Source organism: Vulpes lagopus, chromosome 3, assembly GCF_018345385.1.
Source record: "Vulpes lagopus strain Blue_001 chromosome 3, ASM1834538v1, whole genome shotgun sequence".
Classification (NCBI taxonomy): domain Eukaryota; kingdom Metazoa; phylum Chordata; class Mammalia; order Carnivora; family Canidae; genus Vulpes; species Vulpes lagopus.
Window position 1 is genome coordinate 66109488 of NC_054826.1, and position 20675 is coordinate 66130162.

The 20675-nt window shown below is 54.1% G+C and overlaps 1 protein-coding gene across 15 annotated transcripts in view; it reads right to left on the reverse strand.

Moving 5' to 3' along the window:
- The window catches only part of CDH23 (cadherin related 23), a 410879-nt gene that overhangs the window by 273322 nt on the left and 116882 nt on the right, over nucleotides 1–20675 (reverse strand). For all 15 annotated transcript variants that reach the window (XR_005986846.1, XR_005986845.1, XR_005986847.1 and 12 more), the window contains exons 4-6: nucleotides 15873–16015; nucleotides 15255–15302; nucleotides 15051–15143 (exon numbers count right to left, since the gene is read on the reverse strand). Coding sequence is in view for 11 of the 15 variants with exons in the window: in XM_041749258.1 (XP_041605192.1) it covers nucleotides 15051–15143; nucleotides 15255–15302; nucleotides 15873–16015 (284 nt within the window). In the remaining 4 variants the exon portion in view is untranslated. The remainder of the gene's footprint in view (nucleotides 1–15050; nucleotides 15144–15254; nucleotides 15303–15872; nucleotides 16016–20675) is intronic.

The window sequence follows — 20675 nt, forward strand, 5'->3', positions numbered from 1 at the left end:
ACCCACCTCAGATATAATGAAGCAGGTGCAGCGGGGCGGGGGGGGGGGGTCCTTCTGCTTGCCTCAGACCCATTCCAGCCCCCTCCCTGCCCAGCCCATACTGAGAGCGGCCTGCAGGTAAAACCCAGGCTGCAGCAGGGCAGGGTGGTGGAGGGGTGGGACGGAGCAGAGAGAACCAATTTGCCAAGCTCACTTAGAGCTTGTTTGTTCAATTCTGCTGCCTGTAGGGAGACGCATGTGATAAGATACACGTATGCCGTATGCCACAAGGGGCTCAGGGGCCAGGACGGGGCAGGTTGGAGGCACGACTCAGGTGTGCTGCAGCGCCAGAGCTGGGCTGGGTGGATGGCTCTGCTCTACCCCTCGGCAACCCAGAGAGAGCCGGGCTTTGGTGGTGGCTGCCCAGGTCCTCCAGCACTGGCCTCTTATCCCAGTTTTATTAAAGTGCCATTGTGGGTGAGCAGTGCCCAGCCAGGATCTCCTGGGGGCTGGGCACCAATGGCTCATTCTCCCGTGTCCCAAGCACCCAGCATGGGCTTCGCATCCAGCAGGCACCCCGGCAATGTCTGATGAATGAATGAATGAGGGTGGGGTCAGGCACGTGGAATCGACACTCCTGCCTTCATTACACTTTAGCAGCAAGCCAAGCAGGGACTCCCCAGCTCTCTCTCTCTGGTTTCTGGGCTGGTTGGCACCCAGTGGCCAAGCTCTCCAAGAGGGTCTCCAGCACTCTGGTGCCTGCTAAGCCCACCTCTGTGTAATGGGAGGGCTCCTGGGGGCCCAGCAGCACCGTGGCCAGCTCTGGGATGTAGTCCCTTCCAGCACCAATCTCTCCGACTCATACAAAAGCTCCCCCTCTCAGGGCACCTGGGTGGCTCAGCCAGTTAAGTGTTTAGCTCTTGATTCTGGCTCAGGTCATGATCTCAGGGTATGAGACTGTCAGGCTTTGTGCTCATTGGGGAGTCTGCTTGAAGTTCTCTCTCTTCCTCTCTGCCTCTCCCCCCGCTCGTACATTCTCTCTCTCTCAAATAAGCAAATAAATCAAGAAAGAAAAGAAAAGAAGAAAAGAAAATAAAAGAAGGGAAAGAAAAGAAAAGAAAAGAAAAGAAAAGAAAAGAAAAGAAAAGAAAAGAAAAAAAGAAAAGAAAAGAAAAGAAAAGAAAAGAAAAGAAAAAAAGAAAGAAAGAAAAGCTCTCCCTCTCCCCCTCTCCACACTCATACGGGCTCTTGGGCTTACCCACACGCACCCCTCCTGTTTTCTGCAGGGCCCCTCCCCAGCTCCTGGCCCTCATGGATCATCCCCAACGACCACCAGCCTTACACCTACCTCTGGACAGCCCACCTCTGGGGACACCAGTCCTTCTGCTGGAAGCAGCCCAAAGGAACAAGTGATCTAGAGTTTGGGGTGTGCTGGGGGTGCACTGAAGAAGGCATGCTCCTACTGCTGTGCCTCCAGAAGGACTCTGAATCAGCTTCTTATGGCTGCTCTAACACATTACCACAAGTTTATCATCTTACAGTTCTGGGGGCCAGGGTCTGAAATGGGTCTTATGGGACCAAAATCAAGGGATTAATACCCCTTGTGTTCCTTCTGGAGGCTCTAGGGGAGAATCTGTTTCTGTGTCGTTTCCTGCTTCTAGAGGCCACTCTTGTTCCTTGGCTCGTGGCCCCGTCTTTCCATGGTCAGATCAGTAGCATGATACCTTCAAACCTCTCTCTGACCTCTGCTTCTTCTTTTTTTTTTTTTTTTTAAGATTTTATTTATTCATAAGAGATACAGAGAGAGAGGCAGAGACATTGGTAGAGGGAGAAGCAGGCTCCCTGGAGGGTGCCTGATGCAGAACTTGATCCCAAGACCCCAGGATCACAACCTGAGCCAAAGGCAGGTGCTCAGCCCCTGAGCCACCCAGGCATCCCACTGACCTCTGCTTCTACTGTCACTTCTGACTCCCCCGCCTCTCTCTGATAAGGACCCTTGGATTACATGGGGCCTGCAGAAAAACCAGGATATCTCCTTACAGAGGTCCTTAATCACACCTGCATAAGTCCCTTTGCCACATGTGAAATAGTCACAGGTTCCCAGGATCAGGATGTGGGGCTTTCCTTTCTTTGGGGCTATTCCTCTACCTATCATACCCCAGTCCCTTCAGCAGCTTCCTCTAACAGACCGAAGGCTTGGTGGGGAACTTGCCAGCACTTCTGAGGTACCTTCTGCAGTGGGCCCTGGGAATAGAGCACACCAAGGACTGGTCTGTGGAATTTCTCCCTGAAAGGATATGGGCTGCAGAGGAGAGGAGGAAGAGAAGTTCCTGAAGGCAAGTGGTATCAATGGCATCATGCAACAAATATTTACTAAGTCCCCCCTGCGCATTGGGTCCTGAGGGTCCAGTGATGGGGAGATGGTCAGATGGACATGCCCCTGCTCTCACAGAGCCCACCATCTCGCCTGGGAGGCCCACAGAGACCAAACAGTCCTATAAATGAGCGAGTCCTTACATCTCAAGATCAGAGCTATGGTGCTCTGAAGACCCAGAACATGAGAATCTGTTCCATACTGGGAAAAAAAGATCCATCAGGAATTATAGATCTCAAGGGATATACGACTTCATGAAGAAAGGGAGGGTACCACCATGCAAAGACCCTGTAGCAGGGTGGGTGCTCCCAGGAACTGGAAAGAAGGCAGAGATGTAGGAAATCAGAGAGTCAAGGGGAGGCTGGCGTGGGGGCGTGGGGGGGCGGGGGTTAGGATCAGACCCCACCAGCCTGGGGGAATCTGGCTACCAACCACAGAAAGGCTTTAGCAACATCCCTGGTACCTCCCAGGGACTCAGAACAGTGGAATGAATGGGATGGATGGAGGAATGAATGAATGCGCCTACCTTCCCTCCACCCTCCCCAGTAACCTGCTGCATCCCTCCCTTCTGCACAGCAACAGTTAACGGGCTCTCCAACGCTGGCTCACTTATTTATTTATTTCCCCAGCGCTGCTGGCGCCGACCCATGCAGCCTGAGCGTGCCTCCGTGGAAATGTCTGTAATCGCCAGCACACTTTAGACATTACTTCCACACCATTTAGGGCTTTCCGCCCCAATAGCTGCTGCTGCATTTCCCTCCACCCCAATCTTTTGGGTTGTGTTGGGGGGATTTTTTTTAAAGGTTGGGCAGTCTCTGAATTTGGGGGATCTGATGGTTTGGGGACGTGGGGAGAAAGACACTGCTTTAGAAGAATTCCTTATTCTTCTCCCATTGCCCTGGACCTGCCCCAACCCTGCCCAGGTAAGGGAAAGAAAAAAAAAAAAAAACAATTACTTCAAGCTGCTAAGAAGCCTTTAAAGATTTTTGCGTTTTTCTGTGCAGACCTCAGATTGGGTTGCTGATATAAGCCACAGCTTTGTGGGAGGCTGAAGGTGCACAATAAAGGTCACTACAGAAGAATCCCCCTCCTAACCAAACACCCTCCTCCTTCCACCTTCTCCAGACTCAAGGCCGGCTCCTCTGAAGGCAGCAGACACACTAGACCCCAAACCCCGAGTGGACAGGCTGGGGGTAGAATGCATTTGGACTTGTTCTGGGGGGACAGTAAAATGAGGACAAAATCCAGGACAAGCTTTGTGACCTTGGGCAAGTCATTTGACTTCTCTGGGTCCATTTCTCTGGCTATAATATGAGAATAATCAGACTTTTCTTACCAACTTGAAGGACTCCTGTGGGGCCCAGAAGAGGCACTGTGGGGAAAAGCGTCCTCCTGCTGTGTTTCTGCCTCCTTCTTCTCAGCCTGTATTTTGCTGGCTGCATTTAGCTTCCTGTAACTGCCCACCACCCCTGCCCCTGCATCCTCCTGTCCCAGCAGCTGGACAGGTCCATCCACCTGCAGAGATGAGCCCACTCCCAGGGGGCTCTGCCCAGAGGTTGTACCTGCAGGGGAGGGTCCCTCTGGGATCTCTGCATGCAGGCTGCCAGCTGAGACACACACACACACCATCACACCAGGCCCTGGCAGAGGAGCACTGCACACACCATCACACCAGGCCCTGGCAGAGGAGCACTGCAGGAGGAGCATAGTGGCAACCCTGCATCTGCGCCACACACACTTGAGTAGAGACACAACATCTCCCAGGGTCTCCCAAGTGGAAGCAGTGAGAGCAGGACTCAAACCACTAACCTCAGCACTGATTCTCACATATGGGAAGTGACCTCTGAAAGGAAGCCACCTATTCCATAGCTTAGGTGGTAATAAGAACCAAACGGAATGTATACCGTAGGTTGAGCATGGACAAACATATTCCATGGGGATAGAAGTCAGGACGGTGGTAATCCTTACGGGGAGAGACTGGGAATCATAGACGCTTCCAGGTGCAAGAAAGTTTCTGTTTCTTTTTTTTTTTTTTTTTTTTTTTAAGTTTCTGTTTCTTGATGCAGGTGTGACTACACAACTACGTTCACTTTGTGATGATTCATAAAACTGAACACTTACGGTTGTTCATTTCTCTGTACGTATGCTTAATACACAGACTCCAAAAGAGAAAAAAGAAAAGAAAACTCCTAAAGCTGGTGGGGAAGGGGGCATCGGAGAAAATACTCCAGGGGTTAATCTGTCCCACTCACCTAAGGCTTTAAGCTCAAGGCTTCCTGTCTGTCCTGTCCCCGATGACACGGACTGACCCAGGATTACCAATCTCATTTAATGGAGGGGCAAATTCAGCCCTGGAGGTAGAAGGTTCCCCCACAAAGGCCTCCCAGCTGCGGGTGGTGGGGCTCCAGCCCCCTCCAGGGTACAACTCCCGCCACTCTAAGGCGACCAAGACAGGAGGAGCTGCCTCTGGATGGGCCAGCCCCAGGAAGGCTCAGCAACCAGAGCTGCATGTGACTAAACCTCTTCTGCCCACAGTGGGGTCCTGGGGCCACCCCAGATGGGAAAGGTCAAGCCAGGGTCAGGAGGCAGAGGGTGGGTCTGGGAGTGGGGTTTAGAAACCAGGAGGGAGTGGGTATAGGCAGCAACTCCAAGGGCAGGAGCTAAAGCAAGCCTGTGCCTTCAAGCTGAGCAGAGAGACCAGGTGAAGGGCTTGGGGTCGGATCCCAGCCAGCCACTTCCAGAAGAAGTGACCCGGCAAGTCTGATTTGCTAACCCTTGGCTTGCTTGTCTGTGAAATGGGGACACAGTACCCACCTCCCCTACTTTATTGTTCCAAAGGAAGGAAGGAAGAATAGGATTTGGCTAAATGGAGGGAGGAGGAATGTGCAGGGGGCAGGAGTGAGAGCATCTTGGGGGAGGGCACAGAATGAGCAAAGGCAGGGCAGCAGGAAAGCAGCCACCCACAGTGAGGATCTAGGACAGGAAGCCCGGGGAAGCCTGGGGCTTCACCTCACCTAATGGGATGGATTTCTACCATGAAGGGTTTGTGTTGAGTGGCAGGAGAAGCGAGCTGGGCTCAGACTGGGAGCTGCTGAGAGGGGAGGGGTCAGTGGGAAAGGCCTTCTCAGACGCAGGACTGGGAGAGGGGCCATCCCGAGCCTGTGACCCTCCTGGACAAGGACGCGGCCAGACACTCAGCTCTCTGTGGCTGGCAGTGCCCCCCGCCTGGGAGGTGGGCTGGCCGATGGGTGATGAAGACAGTGAGTGGGGAAGATTACATTGTACCTAGTGATTATGCCCTGGGTGCAATCTCTCGGCTGTATTATTGCATCTGGAGAGAAGAGCGGCCTTTCTCATAGCCGGACAGGAGGCTTCCACTTATTATTATAAAGAGGGAGAGCCCAGCGCCTCCCAGCTCCCAGCCAGCACCGCAGAGTTGCAAAGTAATTAAAGGCTGCTAAGGAATCAGAGAAATTATAATAATTCCATCAACCAAGCACTCGCTCACTTTCTCTTGTTCCCCCCACCCCACCCCTGGTAGAAGGCAAGGTGGGTCGGGCAGCCTGCAAACACCCACACAGGCCCACCGTGGGGTGGGGGGCCTGTTGTCATGAGGGGGTGCCAGGCCTGTCCACAAACCTTACGGCCAATACTCCCAACTTGTCTGGGTAAATAAAGGCCAAATTCCAGGGTCTCCAGAACAGGGGAAGGAGCAGTGGCAATGCTGGCGGTCAGCCAACACACTCACACGGGCCCTGGGGCCCCGCATCGGAAGGCTGCACACCCCGCCACCACTCTCGAGCTTGTGGGGGCTGTAGGAGCCCAGGAGGCAGCTCCCCTCCCCTCTCCCCAGCCTGGCTCTGGACATCAGACCACCCGGGAAGACAGCGCTGCAATTCCAGGGGAGGGATGGAGACCTCATGGATTCTGGGGACCACTGCCCTGAGGATCTTCCCCGGTCACCTTAGGTCTCAGTGGTTTGCCACTGATTTCTGGGGGGGTGGGGGTGGGGGTGGGGGACTCTGGGAAATCTTTTCCTCTGTCGGGTTTGGTTGACCTCTACAGAACATGTGGTTAGGTCAAGTCACCCTGACGGTCCCTCTGGTGCTGGTTCCAAGGAGCCCACTTGGAACGTCCTCAGGCCACTACCAGTTATATCTTGGTGACGGCTTCCTTGTTTTCTTTGTCATGTTTTCATTTCATGTTTCCCACATGTTTCTTGTCTCCCATAAGACTGTAAGCTCTTGACCACTTACACCCTGATATCAACCCATCAGGCCATGGCAACGGAGCCTCTCTGTCAAGCTCCTTGGACCCCAAGTGACTTTCCTGAAGCTCTCTGAGAATTTTTCATAGCAGTGGGAATACCAGTCACCTACCCCACGAGTGTGGTGCTGCATACATGTGCTTTCCCTGAGCTGTTATGCAACTCCAATGTGCCCCCATTTTACGGATGGAGAAGCTGAGGCCCTGAAAGACCAAGCATCTTGCTCATGGCCTCCTGGTTTGGAGTCAGAACCTATATGCGTGTGGCTCTGTTGCCTTGTGTCACAGTAGGGCTCAGGGTCCCCATGTCACAGATGGAACACAAGTCAGGATGCGGTAAAGCAAAAGCTGGTCCTTCGACCATCGGTTTCATCAGCCTGCCACCCATCCAGGGTCTGAGGAGACCCCCACTGCCTGGAGGAAACGAGGTGTAGGCAGGAGACCTGACCCCTCCAGCCACAGGCCCCACCACGGGAGACAGGAGACCATTTAAGAGAAAGGGGATGAAGACGACAGGCGTGGCTGGCAGCCCAACGACACTGCAGGAGCATCTCCTTGCAGCCAGCTCTCATCTCCTTCCTCTTAGAGGGTCTTTATTTAAGGGGGGGCGGACAATAAATGGTGTCCCGTCATGTGCCAGAGAACCCCTAATGCACGCGAGCTGGGCTCTGCACATAGGCCCCCTGCTTCGTATTCATGGCAGAGGGTCCTGCAGCCACTGCGACAGAATTATATGAGCCCCCGAAGACTCCCAGCTAGAATCGGCGAGGAAACCGGTGTAATTAAGAACATTATTACTGTTCAAACAAAATAATAATTTTAATTACATCTGGGCTCCTTCTGTCTCCTGTTCCCATGCTGCCCTCGTTCCTCTCGCTGAGAGTGGTGGAGGGTGCTCACGGCCATGGCCATGAAGGAGGAGGTGTCACGGGGGTCATGGGGAAACCCGGGGTCCCTGGCTCCGTGGGGGAGCGGGCTGGTGTCTACCTGCAGGAATGGGTCTTCTACTTCTCACAGAACAATGGTGTGTGCACAGCTGGGGACCCACATCTTAGAGGCAGGGGCACACTAACCCTGCAGGTCACTAGGTAGGGGGGTCACTATGACCCTGACAGAGTGTCCTGACCTCCAGAGGTGGTCCTCACTTCAGAGAGGGCTCTGAGTGAAGCCTCTCCCCTGCGTCGCTACAGCCTGTGTGGGGCCCGTGTGACAGTCCTCTCAGCCCGTGCACGAGGCCTCGGGTTCCCCTGCTTGTCTGCTCCCACCTTGGCTGGATCGGGGCCTCCTCTCCGCAACTCTGGGCAAATTACAAGCAGGCCTCGGCAAAGCTATGAAACGACACATGCAGAGGTGCTGAAGGCGACAGGGAGCAAGACTCTATGGCTCCAGTTGCAAGTACACTTGATCGGAAAGACATGAAGAAGTCGGTGAACTTGGCCTCAGTTTCTCTCAACTCTAAAATGGGATGAAAATTCTCCCCTAACTTACTGGGTTGTCGTCAGGACAAATGAAAGATAGTGAGACTGCTCGGGTACAGACAAGATGATATTACTTAAGTGGGTACACACACACACCGTATCACCTGCACGCGTGCACACACGCACGCACATGCCACTCCACCTCGAGACTCTGTAGAAACAGCTGGCCTGCTGCCCTGCCCGTGTGCACGTGCCCATGTGCTACAACGCTCCCTGCCCTGGCTGCTGCGGGCTCTGTGGCACCTGCCCGCCACGAGACAGGAGGTATCTGTCATCGTGCCGACAGTGGGGGACCGGAGGAGGTGCAAGCACCTCAGGATGCTCACTGAGGGGCACAGAGACGTGGCATAGTGTGGGGCTGCTGCCCGGCTAGAATAAACCACTCTGGCTCTGGTCAGCAGGATCCAGAGCCCCTGAGATGATTTATTGGTCTCCCTCTCCCAAATCAATAGGTGGGTGGTTATAGATGCAGAGGGGGCCGCCGGGCACCATGGCCCCAAGGTATAAATTAATATGGCCTGTCAAGGGACTGCCTCTCCTGGCGTGGGAGACAACACTCTCATGAACAGAGCTGACATCTCAGGGGGAACGTCAGGCACAAGCCAGTGGGAGCTCCCCCGACCCCCCACCTCTCGCTGCAACATGAGGATGCAGTTTATAAATCATTCGGCGTCTGATGGGCACGCCGTGAGGAGGGCAGCCAGGGGCACTGCTGTCGGCCCCAGTGGGTGCTAATACGTCTGGTCATGCCCACCCCTGCATGCTTGGGGCCTCGTCTGTCTGCGTGCCCACTGCACAGAGAAGGGCATGGTTGAGATTCGGGGACTGGCAGGCAATAGAGGGCACTAGAGAGCTCCAGCAGTGAGGCCTGGGGTGTCCTTTGAGGTGGGGGCACCCTCTCACCCCAGCACCCGGCCTGGCTGCTCTCACCCCCACCCCAGGCTGTGAGCAGTAAAGGACCCCTCACCTGGGTGAAGAAAGCCAGTGGGGGCAGAGCCCTTTGCACAAAGGCTCCTGCTATCCTCCCAACTGCCCAAGAGGCAGAGGGGAGCAGCGGGGCTCTCTGCCCATTTGCCAAGGTCTCGTCCACGGGCCGGGCCCCCGGGGTGGGTGCAGGGGGTTGGGGGGCACACGGTCCCTGCTCAGGCTGGTGGGGGAGCTGAACGTACCACCACCCATAGTCAGGGCCGCGTGCCAGACACTTGCTGAGGCTGGGCCCCATGCTAAGTGCTTCCCCCCCAACACGGTCCCGTTTCCTTCAATCCTGGAGACAATTTTGCAAGGCAGGCACAACTATTTCCCTTTTGCAGGTAGAACTGAAGCTACCTGCCAAAAATCACAGAACCAGGCCTGTCTCGTAATCCTGGCTCCACCTTTGGCAAGCTCTGGGCAAGGCACGGAGCTTCTCTGTTTCCAAGTCCACACCCGTGGCATGGGACTGACAAGCGTGGCTAGCGTGTGAGGCGGCAGTGAGCTCTCAGTGAGCAGGGCCTTGGCCACAGAGGAAGCTCTCAACAATAACAACGGCGTCAACTTATTATTATCGCAGGGATGAATTACTTTGTTTTACGGACAAATGCTCACCAGGAAGCTCCTTCTCCCTGCTTTCCTGTCTCTAGTAAGGAGCTCCAGGGAGGAGTGGCTTTCATCTGTCCTTGCTAAGTGACATGGAGAGATGGGGTGGCCTAGGGAGACCCTGGCTTGGATCATGTCCCCAGCCGAGGGGGCCCGGGCCCCTGCTGTCCCATCTCGGTCCATCTGCCAGCCTCTTCCCCTCTTCCAGCCTCCTCCCCACCTCACAGCTGGTCACCTGAAGCCATGAGTTACAAAGATCTATGCAGGACCTGTCAGTGATCTGGACAGGTCCCCAGGGAACCTATTTCCAGCCCAGCTTTATTTCCACAAGGGGACATTGGGTGTCTGTGAGGGACATGTGTACACCAACTGCCACTGGCCCTCTCCAAAAGGATCTCTGGTCAGGGGTTAGAGTGCCCTTCTATCTTTTGGCAATCCCAATATATGAAGAGAAGCTAAAGAACAGGAAGTATATGATAATCCGGAGACACCCTAACCTCCCTGTGTGACTACCAAACTTCTACACATCCCGTGAGGTCCCAAACAAATGGCCCCTGTGTATAGACCGGGTCATTTCTTCCACAGTGCCTCCAGCCTGCTTTGCATGCCCTAAGCGACCATGGCGTTTAACACATTTATATGTTATTAGACCTCCTCTTACCTGTCTTTCTCTCTGTAAAATTGTCTCCCCTAAGGCCAAGACCTTGGTCTTAATCACCAGCATTTTACTAAATATACAACAAGCCACAAACCGGGCTAAGGGCTTTACCCACCTGCATTATTATATCTCACACAATGACCACCTCCCCACCCCCACCCCCTATAAGGCAAATACTGTTGCTTGTCTCATTGATAAGAAGACTGAGGTCCAGAGAGGTTATGTCACCATCCTAAGTTGCACAGCTGGCCAATGGGAGAGCCCTTTTGCTCTACCCTACGTGTCCAAGCCAGCTTAGAAGCCCTGGGCCTATAGCTGTTCAGCAAATGTTCACTGTGTTCATTTACAAAAAAAAAAAACAAAACAAAAAACAAACAAACAAAAAAACTGAGTGGCTCAGGGCACGATGGATCAGCTCTGGGCCTAAAAGGACAGGGAAAATCAAGTTCGGCTGGGAGCAGAAAGAAAACACTCGGGTACCGGTTAGAACGGCACAGTGTGTGTGCGGGGGAGCAAGAAAAAAGAGAGACAGAGACACAGGCTCCCAGGCACGGAATCGGCCCCCGGGCTGACAGGGTGATCGGCGCCGGGGAAGCCAGCAGGGAAGGTGAGAAGGGTAGGTTGAGGCCAGGTGGGTAACAGCCCAACCGTCCAGCGAAGGTGCATGAACTTGTCGAAACTTCAAGGACACAGCCCGCCCTGAGATTCCAGAAGCCCTCCTTGACCCCTTGACCCCAGGGGCCACCTGGCACTGTCTGAATTCTCACCTCACCCCCATCTCGCAGCCCGAACAGCCGGGCCTCAGGGTCACCTCCCCGGGGCACACCTGGAGGGCTGGTGGGGGGGGTGGGGGTGGCCCCGGGGAGGACACAGGGGACAGGGCAGCGCTGAAGGTCAGCGAGGCGGACACACCCCCCCTAATGAAGGTAGTGGAGCGGTGCTGCTGGGCACAGACACAGGCAAACACGTTTGAGCAAATTGGAACGCCATAAAAGTCTATTACAGCAAATCAAACAGCAGTCAGCATGACAGCCATTAGCCTGAAATGAATACACGGGGACTTAATGAGGTCTGTCGAGGCTGGCTTGGTGAATTAAGTTGCCAATTCTAGCAGGATTTCCCTTTTCTTTACGGACTTGAAAGCATCCACGCTGCCTCGTTAGGGCTTCGACAAGTGAATTGCAGGCCCTTTCACCCTGATAAAATGGATAATTACATGTAGAACAGCTTAGTGAGGGGAGAGGGCTGGGCAGGAGGGGAGCAGGAACACAGAAACCCAAACACACCTGTCTGGCTTCTCCTGAGCAGGGGCGGGGCCGGGCGGGGCCTTGGGGGGCGGGAGAGAGGGGCAGGCCTGGGGCAGGGGGCCTGCAGGTTCTCCTGGAGAAAGGGGCAGGGCCTGGCCTTGATCCAGCCTCCGGCCCACTCCTGTTCCCGGCAGCTGAGGATGGGCTGCCCTCGCCCCCCCAGAAGGCCACAGGGGTCAGGCACCAGCGGGGTTTGTCAGAAATGCAGCGTCCGGGGCGGCTCTTCCCAGGCTACGGATTCAGAGTCGCAGGGGTGCAGGAATATGCATAGCTAGTCCCCTAGGAAATTCTGACGGGGTGTGTTTGGGACCTTCTGATCCACCCCTTCTCGAACACTCAGTTCTGAATGGCTTCTGAAACGCGTAGCTCTGCTTTGGTCTGCATCGCGCCAGGGCTGGAGAGCTCAGTACATCCTTGGAAGGGTAGGGGGATAGAATGCGCGCTAGGTTTCCATACTAGAAAGTTCTTCCTTATATAGACCTAGAATCTGTCTCCCAGAAAACTTGCTCTTCACATCCATCCTCGGGTTCTGGGCACAACAGATCCCCAAATGATCAGGGCTTGTAGGGCTGGGGACAGTGGCTGCTGAGAAGGTGACGGAGACGGGACAGGTGGCTGGCATGATGAGAAGGGGAGCTCAGTAGATGGAAGCAGCCACTAGAGCTTCTCTGCCAGCCCTTCAGGGATAATGAAGTACTTGAAGGAGAAGGAGAAGCTTCTCCTGCTGGGATGCATTCGCAGACCACGGGCTATCAGCCTTAGAAGGAACCTGTCCAATCCCCCAGTTTAACAGCTAGTGGGACAAAAGCCAGCAGGGGCAGTGATAAGCCCAGTCTCACCCAGCCAGTCCCAGGCACAGCCAGGACTAAATCCCAGAGGTCTTGACCTACAGGACCTCCACTGCTCACCTTGGCAAGAGTCAGCTGGAAAGCCACCTCCTCCAGGAGGGCTGCTGACATTTCTCCGATCACTCTGGCCACCCCTCAGCACTGACACCTCACAGGTCTCCAGAGCCCCGCCTCTTTCCCTGGCTTGCATTCTTACCCCATTCACTTCCATGGGGCCTCTGTCACACATCAGAGGTCACACATCTTCTCAAGGGCAGGGCCCTGGGGTCGCCAGGGTGACCTCCAGGCCAGCAGGAGAGCCCAGGCTCAATTCCGGGCCAGGAGCCAGCAGGCCCTTTGCTGGTACCTCAGCTGGGGCCTGAGCCAGACAGCTAAGTTCTAGCTCAGGTGACCACACCAGGCCGGGGCTGGTCGGTGCCAAGCCACCTCAGGTCAGGAGCGGCCAGGCCCGCATCCAGCTGACACCACACCCCACCGGCCACCAAGCAGCCCTAAGTAGGGCATCAAGTATCAAGTCAAGGAGGTGAGCTGGGGATGTTTACGGGCAAGCAAGTAAACCACACAGGCTGCCCTCCAAGAACTGTGTGTCCTTGTGGCTGGCCCCTCTCAGCCCACCCTCTGAGGAGAGTCATCAGATGTCATCAGATGTCATCAGATGGGCATCAGGCAGGCCACTTTATCCTGCCTGTCCCCTGTTGTTGTTAGATAAGGGGGACTGGGGCCCAGAGAGGTTAAGTGACGTGCCCACATGGACCCAGCAATCTGGAAGCAGAGCAGGGGCCGGACCCCAGGGTCTCCTGCCGCCAGCTTCAGCTTCTGTCATTGCTCGTTCTTCCGGCCTTCCAGGTCTCTCTGCGCAGCGGCCTCCTGGCACAGTGCCAAGCCCACGGCAGACACTCAATAAATATTTGTTAAATAGATGACTGACTGGAGAGCCTCTCTCCTTGGAAGCAGAGGCCTTCGGAGAATCCCAGGGGATCCCAACAGGGCGGCATTGGAGGTCACATCTCCTGGCAAGGCAGGGAGGGGAAGGCTGGCCCCGGGCCCAGAGGCTGGGGAGGAGGGATGTGACCTCTCGTCCCCTTGCCATCGCTGCTGCCTGCTGCCCCCTGTGAGAGAAGACAACGGGCAGCCATGCCTGCCAGGATGGCAGCTGAGCAATGGGCTTGGGCTCATTAACTCTGAGCCATGCCCTTGGCTTCCGAGCCTGGGCCCAGAGCACAGGCTGGCACGTAGAGACCCTTAATTAAATTAGGGAGACTTCCAAATGAGAGGGGGCCTGGAGCCAAGCTGCAGCCCCGGACATGCTGGCCACAGCTCAGGGCAACGTGTCCCCCTGCTTGGGACTGCGGGCTCTCCCTCCCGAGGCCCTGCCACATCAGGGCAAGGTGTGGGAGCCTCCGTGCATTCCCGCCCTCACATTTGTCCTCCCTTCCCTCCGTCTGGCACCAGCATAAGACCATTGGCTCACAGCTGAGTAAGGAAGGCCAGGAACAGGAAGGTGAGGGGTGGGGGGCATGAGACAAGGTCTCTTCATCTTGGAGGGAATCTGAGGCTGCCCTGGGAGTCAGAAGGCTCAAAGTCAAAGTTGTGTGACCTTGGGCAAGTCACTGTCCCACACTGCGCCTCAGTTTCTTTATCTATAAACTGAACAGGTATTTTCTAAAGACTCTTCCCCTTCCCTGATCCAGTGACATATAACATAAAGGGGCTGGAACTCCAATGCCTTGGTGCTGACCTGCCTCTCCGCAGGGGAATCCATTCCCATCATTCCCAGGCCAAGGCTTTATTGCTGCCATTCAACCCAGAGCCCTAAGGGCAGGCCCGAGGGACACCCAGTAGAAGCTCTTTACCCACCACCTTCAAGGTCTTTGAATTGCTAACTACCAGCCCAGAAGACTGCCATCAGTCACTGGGAGAGGACAGTAAGGGATGAGAACCCTAGTACCATTGGGAGCCGGCAGCCAGCTTATTAATGAACCGTTTGTAATGCAATAATTTGTACTTCTCAATTACCAGCAATGGCTTGGTTTTACATGTCTGCACTCATGCAAACACACTCAGAGTACACAGACGACCCAAAGGAGCAGAGGGCCAGGGAGACAGGCGGGCGAGCATAAGGCTAGGGAAAGAAAGTGCCTTCCTGGAGCCACCACCTGCTTCCTGGGTTCTTGGGAGGGCCCGTTCTGGACACGGCTGGAAAGCCGGGGATCAGGCCTGCTAACCCACGTGCCCATGGCCCACACTGGCTATGAACGGAAGCAAAGAGGCCACGACACCTGCCCCTTCTACCTCCTGTCCAGTCCTGCCTGCAGCTAGAATTGTGGGGCTCATCCCAGGCAGGCCTTCTATCAGGCCTGAGGCCGCCTCCAACCCACCGTCCTTGACCATCGGTAGGCCCTCACCCTCCAAGCTGTCGGCAAGGTCACCAACCTGCCCAGGGCTGGTGCTTGGGCTGCGGCGTGGGCAGGGGAAGCAGAGCTGGAGCTGCCCTGTACCCAGCTTCAGCCCCTGCCCAGATGGCCCACCCTCCACATCCCTAAGTGTGACCCTGGGGGCTCCTACCTCAGGGATGCGGACGCTGTAGGGTTGGTTGTGAAACGTGGGTGCGTTGTCATTCACGTCCCCGACCTGTATATTCACCTTCCGCGTGATCACCTGGCAAGAGAAGGGTGGGGATTTAACGTTGGCATTGGCCTCCAGCCTCTTTCTGCCCCAGGGCCCAGGACCCTGCCTCCCAGGGTAGCAGAGGCCTCAGGAGACACTCACCCCCTGGTGGTCACTCACGGAGAACTCCACTGTGAACTCAGACTTGGTCTGAAAGAGAGAAGGGAGGGAGGGAGAAGGCAGGGTTAGAGAGGTGCTCCCACGTCCTGAGTCCTGGGCCCTGGGCCCTAATCTGGGCTGGGCTTCTAAATGGCTGTGTGATCTTGAACAAGTCCCTAGACACCTCTGAGGCCATTTCTTCAAATGTAAGGAGAAAACAAAGGTTGGGGTTTTCAAACTCATACCTTAATTTGCTACGGGCTGCCACATCACCAGAATTGGTGTCTCTGGAAAATGTCCTTCAGGGGAGCACTGTTCATGGGGGTAGACTTGTATATACCACAGAGCCACCATTCTATGGGGCATGAACCCAGGGCCATGGTCCTTCTTGCCCGTCCAGTGTTGTCCCTTGTTTGGAGACATCCCAACCACCCCATTCCACCCCCAAGTCCAGATGCAAGCATTGATGGACTGAGGGACACCATTTAGGCAGCATGATGCTACTTTGGGGTCAGAATGGGGCCTCAGAGGAAGGCCCCTAAAAGATGATGAGCCAGCCTCCTCCCTCAGGGTCTGCCCGCCAGGAAAGAACTGGGACAGGGGCATGGCCGGGTCATATACCTCTCTGTCCAGCGGCTGCCGCAGCCACACCACACCTGTGTCCGGCTCCACGGCAAAGAAGCGGGAAGCCTCCTCCCCAGACACGCCGAACACCAGGGGGTCATTGTCCATGTCTCGGGCCAGCAACTGGGTCACAGAGGAACCTGGAATAGCCACAGGAGAGATCAGAGAGTGACAATTGGAGTGGGTCCCTTCCTCGGCACCTTGCTCGGGAGTCCCAGCCCACACACTGCCGGCAGGTCACAGACCCAGGCTCTTTGCCCCCACCCTGACCACGTGTCACAGTGTGTTACGTGCCTGTCACAGAGAACCATGGCTCATCGTATTTTTATGTGGGTAATGAAGAGCTGTGGCCTTTGCCTAGCCCCTTTTTTCTTGATTTTACTTTTTTTTAAAAAAAGATTTTATTTATTTATTCATGAGAGATACAGAGAGAGAGAGAGAGGCAGAGACACAGGCAGAGGGAGAAGCAGGCTCCTCGCAGGGAGCCTGATCTGGGACTGGATCCCTGGATCCCAGGATCATACCCTGAGCCAAAGGCAGACACTCAACCACTGAGACACCTAGGCGTCCCCGACTTTTTCCTGATTTTAAATTTGGAGATTCCCTGCTCCTAGTGGCTCTGATGAGGGCAGGCCCCTTCAGTTCTTCTGCTCCGGATGGGCACATCCCTCTCAGCCTTAGCCAATCAGAGCATTCCATCTCCCTGGTCACAATGACTAGCTCGGGGATGAGCATGTGACCCAAACGAGCCAGTCAAAGCCCACCCTGGGACTTGTGCTGGAATGACCGGGAAAGAGAAGCCCTCTTCCACTGGCCTTGCTACCTTGGCCCCACTGGCAGCCATCTCTGGCACCACACAGGAAGAATTTGCCTGAGAATGAGGCCAACAGGAGGAAAATAGAGCCAAATGGTGCACAGAGAGACTCCTGAAGGTTTGAGGGTGTGCAGCCAGCGGTGCCTGATTTTAGCTCCAACCTCCGGGCTTCTCAGCTACAGGAGCTAATATGTCTGCCTCTTCTTTTTTTTTTTTTTTTGGCCTGAGTCAGTCAGTTGAGTTGGATTTCTGTCTTTTGCAAATGGAAGCATTCATTCTAATTCACAAAAAATTACAATACTTGACATTTGCCCAACAGTGGCGAGGGGCTGGCCTTGTGCTGAGTGCAGGAGTACACAGAGGTTATAGGAAGATGTGGCCCAGCCTCCAGGAAATGGAGGCCAGGACTGGGTGCAAGGTATAGTTTCTGTTCACAAGAAGAGGACTGAGGTGTCCTTGTTCCCCAGGAAACACAGCCCTGGTCAGAGGCGCCCCCAGGGTGCCTGGCCTACAGTCCTGCCTAGGAAGCCCTAGCATATATAGGGCATCTTCCCCGGGGGATCACAGCCCTCCCTAAGTAGCGTTCAGGCAGGGTAACCAACCCCCTGGTTTATCTGGGACTGAGGAATGACACATACGAAAACCAGGAGGTCCCAGACAACTGGACAGGCTGGCCACCTTAGCTGCAGGAGGTCCTCGAACCTTTGGAAATCGTGCAAAATGTCATGAACATACAGTATCACTTTCTGCAGAGAGGGGCTATAGTCTTTGTCTGATTCTCAAAGGGGTGGTTAGATTAGATTCATGGCCTTGGGCAAGTCACTTCTTTTAAAGCCTCAGTTTACCCCATAAGATGGAACAGACACTCTTTCTTCCCCAAATATAGCTTGTGTTTACTCAATAGCTCTGATGATCAAGCTAAGTAAGATAGGATTCCAAACTCTGGGACTGTTCTCTAGAAAAGAACACTACTGAGCTTTTCTAAGTGATACAAGGAGAGCGAATATTTTTGAGTGCTAGCCACACTCTAGACACTGGGCTAGGGGGTTTCTATGTATTGTCTGATTCAATCCTGACCATTGTTCTACCCATTTACCAGATAAGGCAACAAAGAGTGATTAAGTAATTAACCATGGCCACACGGTTAGTAAAAGGCAGAGCTGGAATTCAGATCCCAGGCATTCTGGGTCTACAGCCCTTGTTGGTTTCCACAACCTTACACATCTCAATACTTGGTAAGTGAACTCAAGATTCAGGACTTCTAGGGACATGACCCTATCAGACCCTAACAAGAAGCCTAACACTTAGAAAAGAAAGATTCTGGGCAATGACTGAGCTCTGAGGATATGCCAGACAGTGCTAGCTAGGCTCATTCACCCGGATTCTCTTATTAAGTCCTCCCGGCAACTCAGTTGGTGGCCATTCTTCTACCCATTTTACAGATTAGGAAGTTGAGGATCAGAGAGGCAATGCATCCTTTCCAAGGTCACACAGCAGAACAGGATATAGAAGCACCTAAGGTGATGAGAGGAGGTGAAAAGCAGGAGGAAGAAAAGAAAAATCATGAAACAGAGTCGGAACCACCTCGGAGATCCTCTGGGGAGTACAACCTTCCCATTTTTAAAGATGGAGAAGCTGAAGGCACCTCACTAGTTGCCCAAAGTGCAATGGTGGGGGACAGAGTCGGCAGCTAGAACCCACATTACTGGATTCCCAGTGCAGGGCTCCTTCTGGATGAGGAAGGAGGAAGAGGTATGTGAAGTCATAGGTCAACCAAGCACATCTGCTCAAAGCATGATGTCGTTCAATGGCAAGCAATTGTTCTATATGAAAATAAATGGGAATATTCTGGAGCACAACGTAACTATTTTTGAAGACCAAACCTAAAGCCGTAAAAGAATTTCCAGTCTCCCCCTGACTTCCAGGGATATGCATTTTGTTTCCCTTATGCTCAGATTTGCTTTAGCGGCCAAGTTTGAGGAGCACTGAGCTCCTTCCTAATGCCTTGGGGAGATTCCATATGAGAAAGCCTGAGGCCCAGAGCAGTCCTGCCTGCCCACAGTCAACAACCAGTCCATGGTGGCCCCCCGGAGGGGACGCTTCACCTGCCAACCACCGTCAGGGCCCAGCCTCTCCGCTGGCTGATGGGATTCTGGAAAAGACCACACTGGCCCTCCAGCCAAGGTCACACGACTCGGCCCGATATCCTAAATGGCTTTCTTAGGCCCGATGTTCAGGCCCTTCCAAGAAGGGGGGCACTGGGCAGGACATGGATGGGGCCCATCAGCTGCTGTCACCCACCCTATAATTTCCTGGACTTTTATCCATTTTCCCCTCAATTATGTGCTGCTCAAAATGGTCCTTTTCGGCTTCCTCACGGGCTCTTGCCTGCTTACGCCTTCTTTGTGTCCCAGGTAATTGCTAGTGACCTTTTCTAAGTGTACTAATTAAAGGTGCCGATTTAATATTATATTTAAGACAAGACGCCCCGCAATTTTCCAGCTGGGCACAAACTCCCCCGCCCAGGGCTGTTCTGCTACTTTGCAGAAAGTGGGCCTCGCTTGGCTTCCCCTTGGACACAGGGCTCATTTCTCCACCAGGAAGGCTCCCAGAAACCTCTGTTTGCACCATTCACACAGGAACGAGGCCAATGTGTGGGGCTCAATTCCAACCCGGTGGTTCTAGGAGCCGCCACTCAGGAGAACCATCCCTGGCTGTGGGGCCCTGGGGTACACATACCGCGCTCTGTGTTTGTTTCCCATCTGAGAAACGGGTAATATGCGCTGCGACTCAGGCTGTGGAATAGTACCTGGAGTTTTGTTGTGTTTTGTTCTAAAATTGTGATGAAATATATATAATACAAAAATGCATCATTTTAACCATTTTGACATGTGCAATTCAGTCATACTAGGTACATTCACCACGTGGTACAACCCTCACCACAATCTGCTTCCAGAATATTTTCATCACCCCAAATGACACCTACGTCCACTAAGCAATCACTCCCCATTCCTCCCTGCCCCTGCCCTGGCAATCAAGAAGCCATTGTCCATCTCTATGAATTTGCCTGTTCTGGACATTTCATATAAATAAAATTATATGAGGGGTAGTCTTTGTGTCTGGCTTCTTTCACTCAGAATTAAGTCTTCGAAGTTCATCCATGCCGTAACATGTATTAGTATGCAATCCCTTCCTACGGCTGAGTAACACTCCATTGTATGGAGAGACCACATTTGTGTATCCATTCGTCTGTTGATGGACTTTTGGGTTGTTTCCCCCTTCTGGCTATTGTGAATCGTGCTGCTATGAACATTTGGGGGCAGGAACTAGGAACGAGGGGTGGGGAATTGCTGGGTCCTGTGATAATTCTACATTCAAGCTATGAAGGAGCCACCAAATTGTTTTCCCCAGCACCTGCACCATTTATATTCCCACCAGCAGTGGAGGAGGCCCGGAGCTCTTTCCAGTGGTAGGAAGGATACCCAATGATTGATCGGGGCCGGATGGTGGAGAGATGGGAGCAGGGCAGCCCTCCATTCCAGATGCTACTGGTACCCTACCCGTCAGGCCTCACACATCCCGCCGTCACACACATCAGCTCGATCTCCAAGTGCCAGCCTGGGTTGAGCTGGATTTCTGAGGGACACACTGGACAGGCTGGAAGTGCCAGGGGATTAAGAACCCCCGCAAAAGTGCTCAAAGAATGACTCATGCAAAGTGGCTGATAAAGACTTAGCAGATTACTGCTCCAGCTCCCTCACCTCTTGGGGTGGCTGATGCAGAGGCGTGTTGTACGTTGGCTCTTGGGGATCCTTGCTGGGACTCACCCCCAGCAGCCCATGGGGAGGACGTGGTTGGTCATGCACCTTCTCTTCCCTGCCTCACCTCCTCATTCCTCACCTGCGTTTCCTGGGACCCCCTTTCCAACAAATGATTTGCACTCGAACCCCCATCACAAGGCCTGCTTTGGGGGGAACCCACAGAAG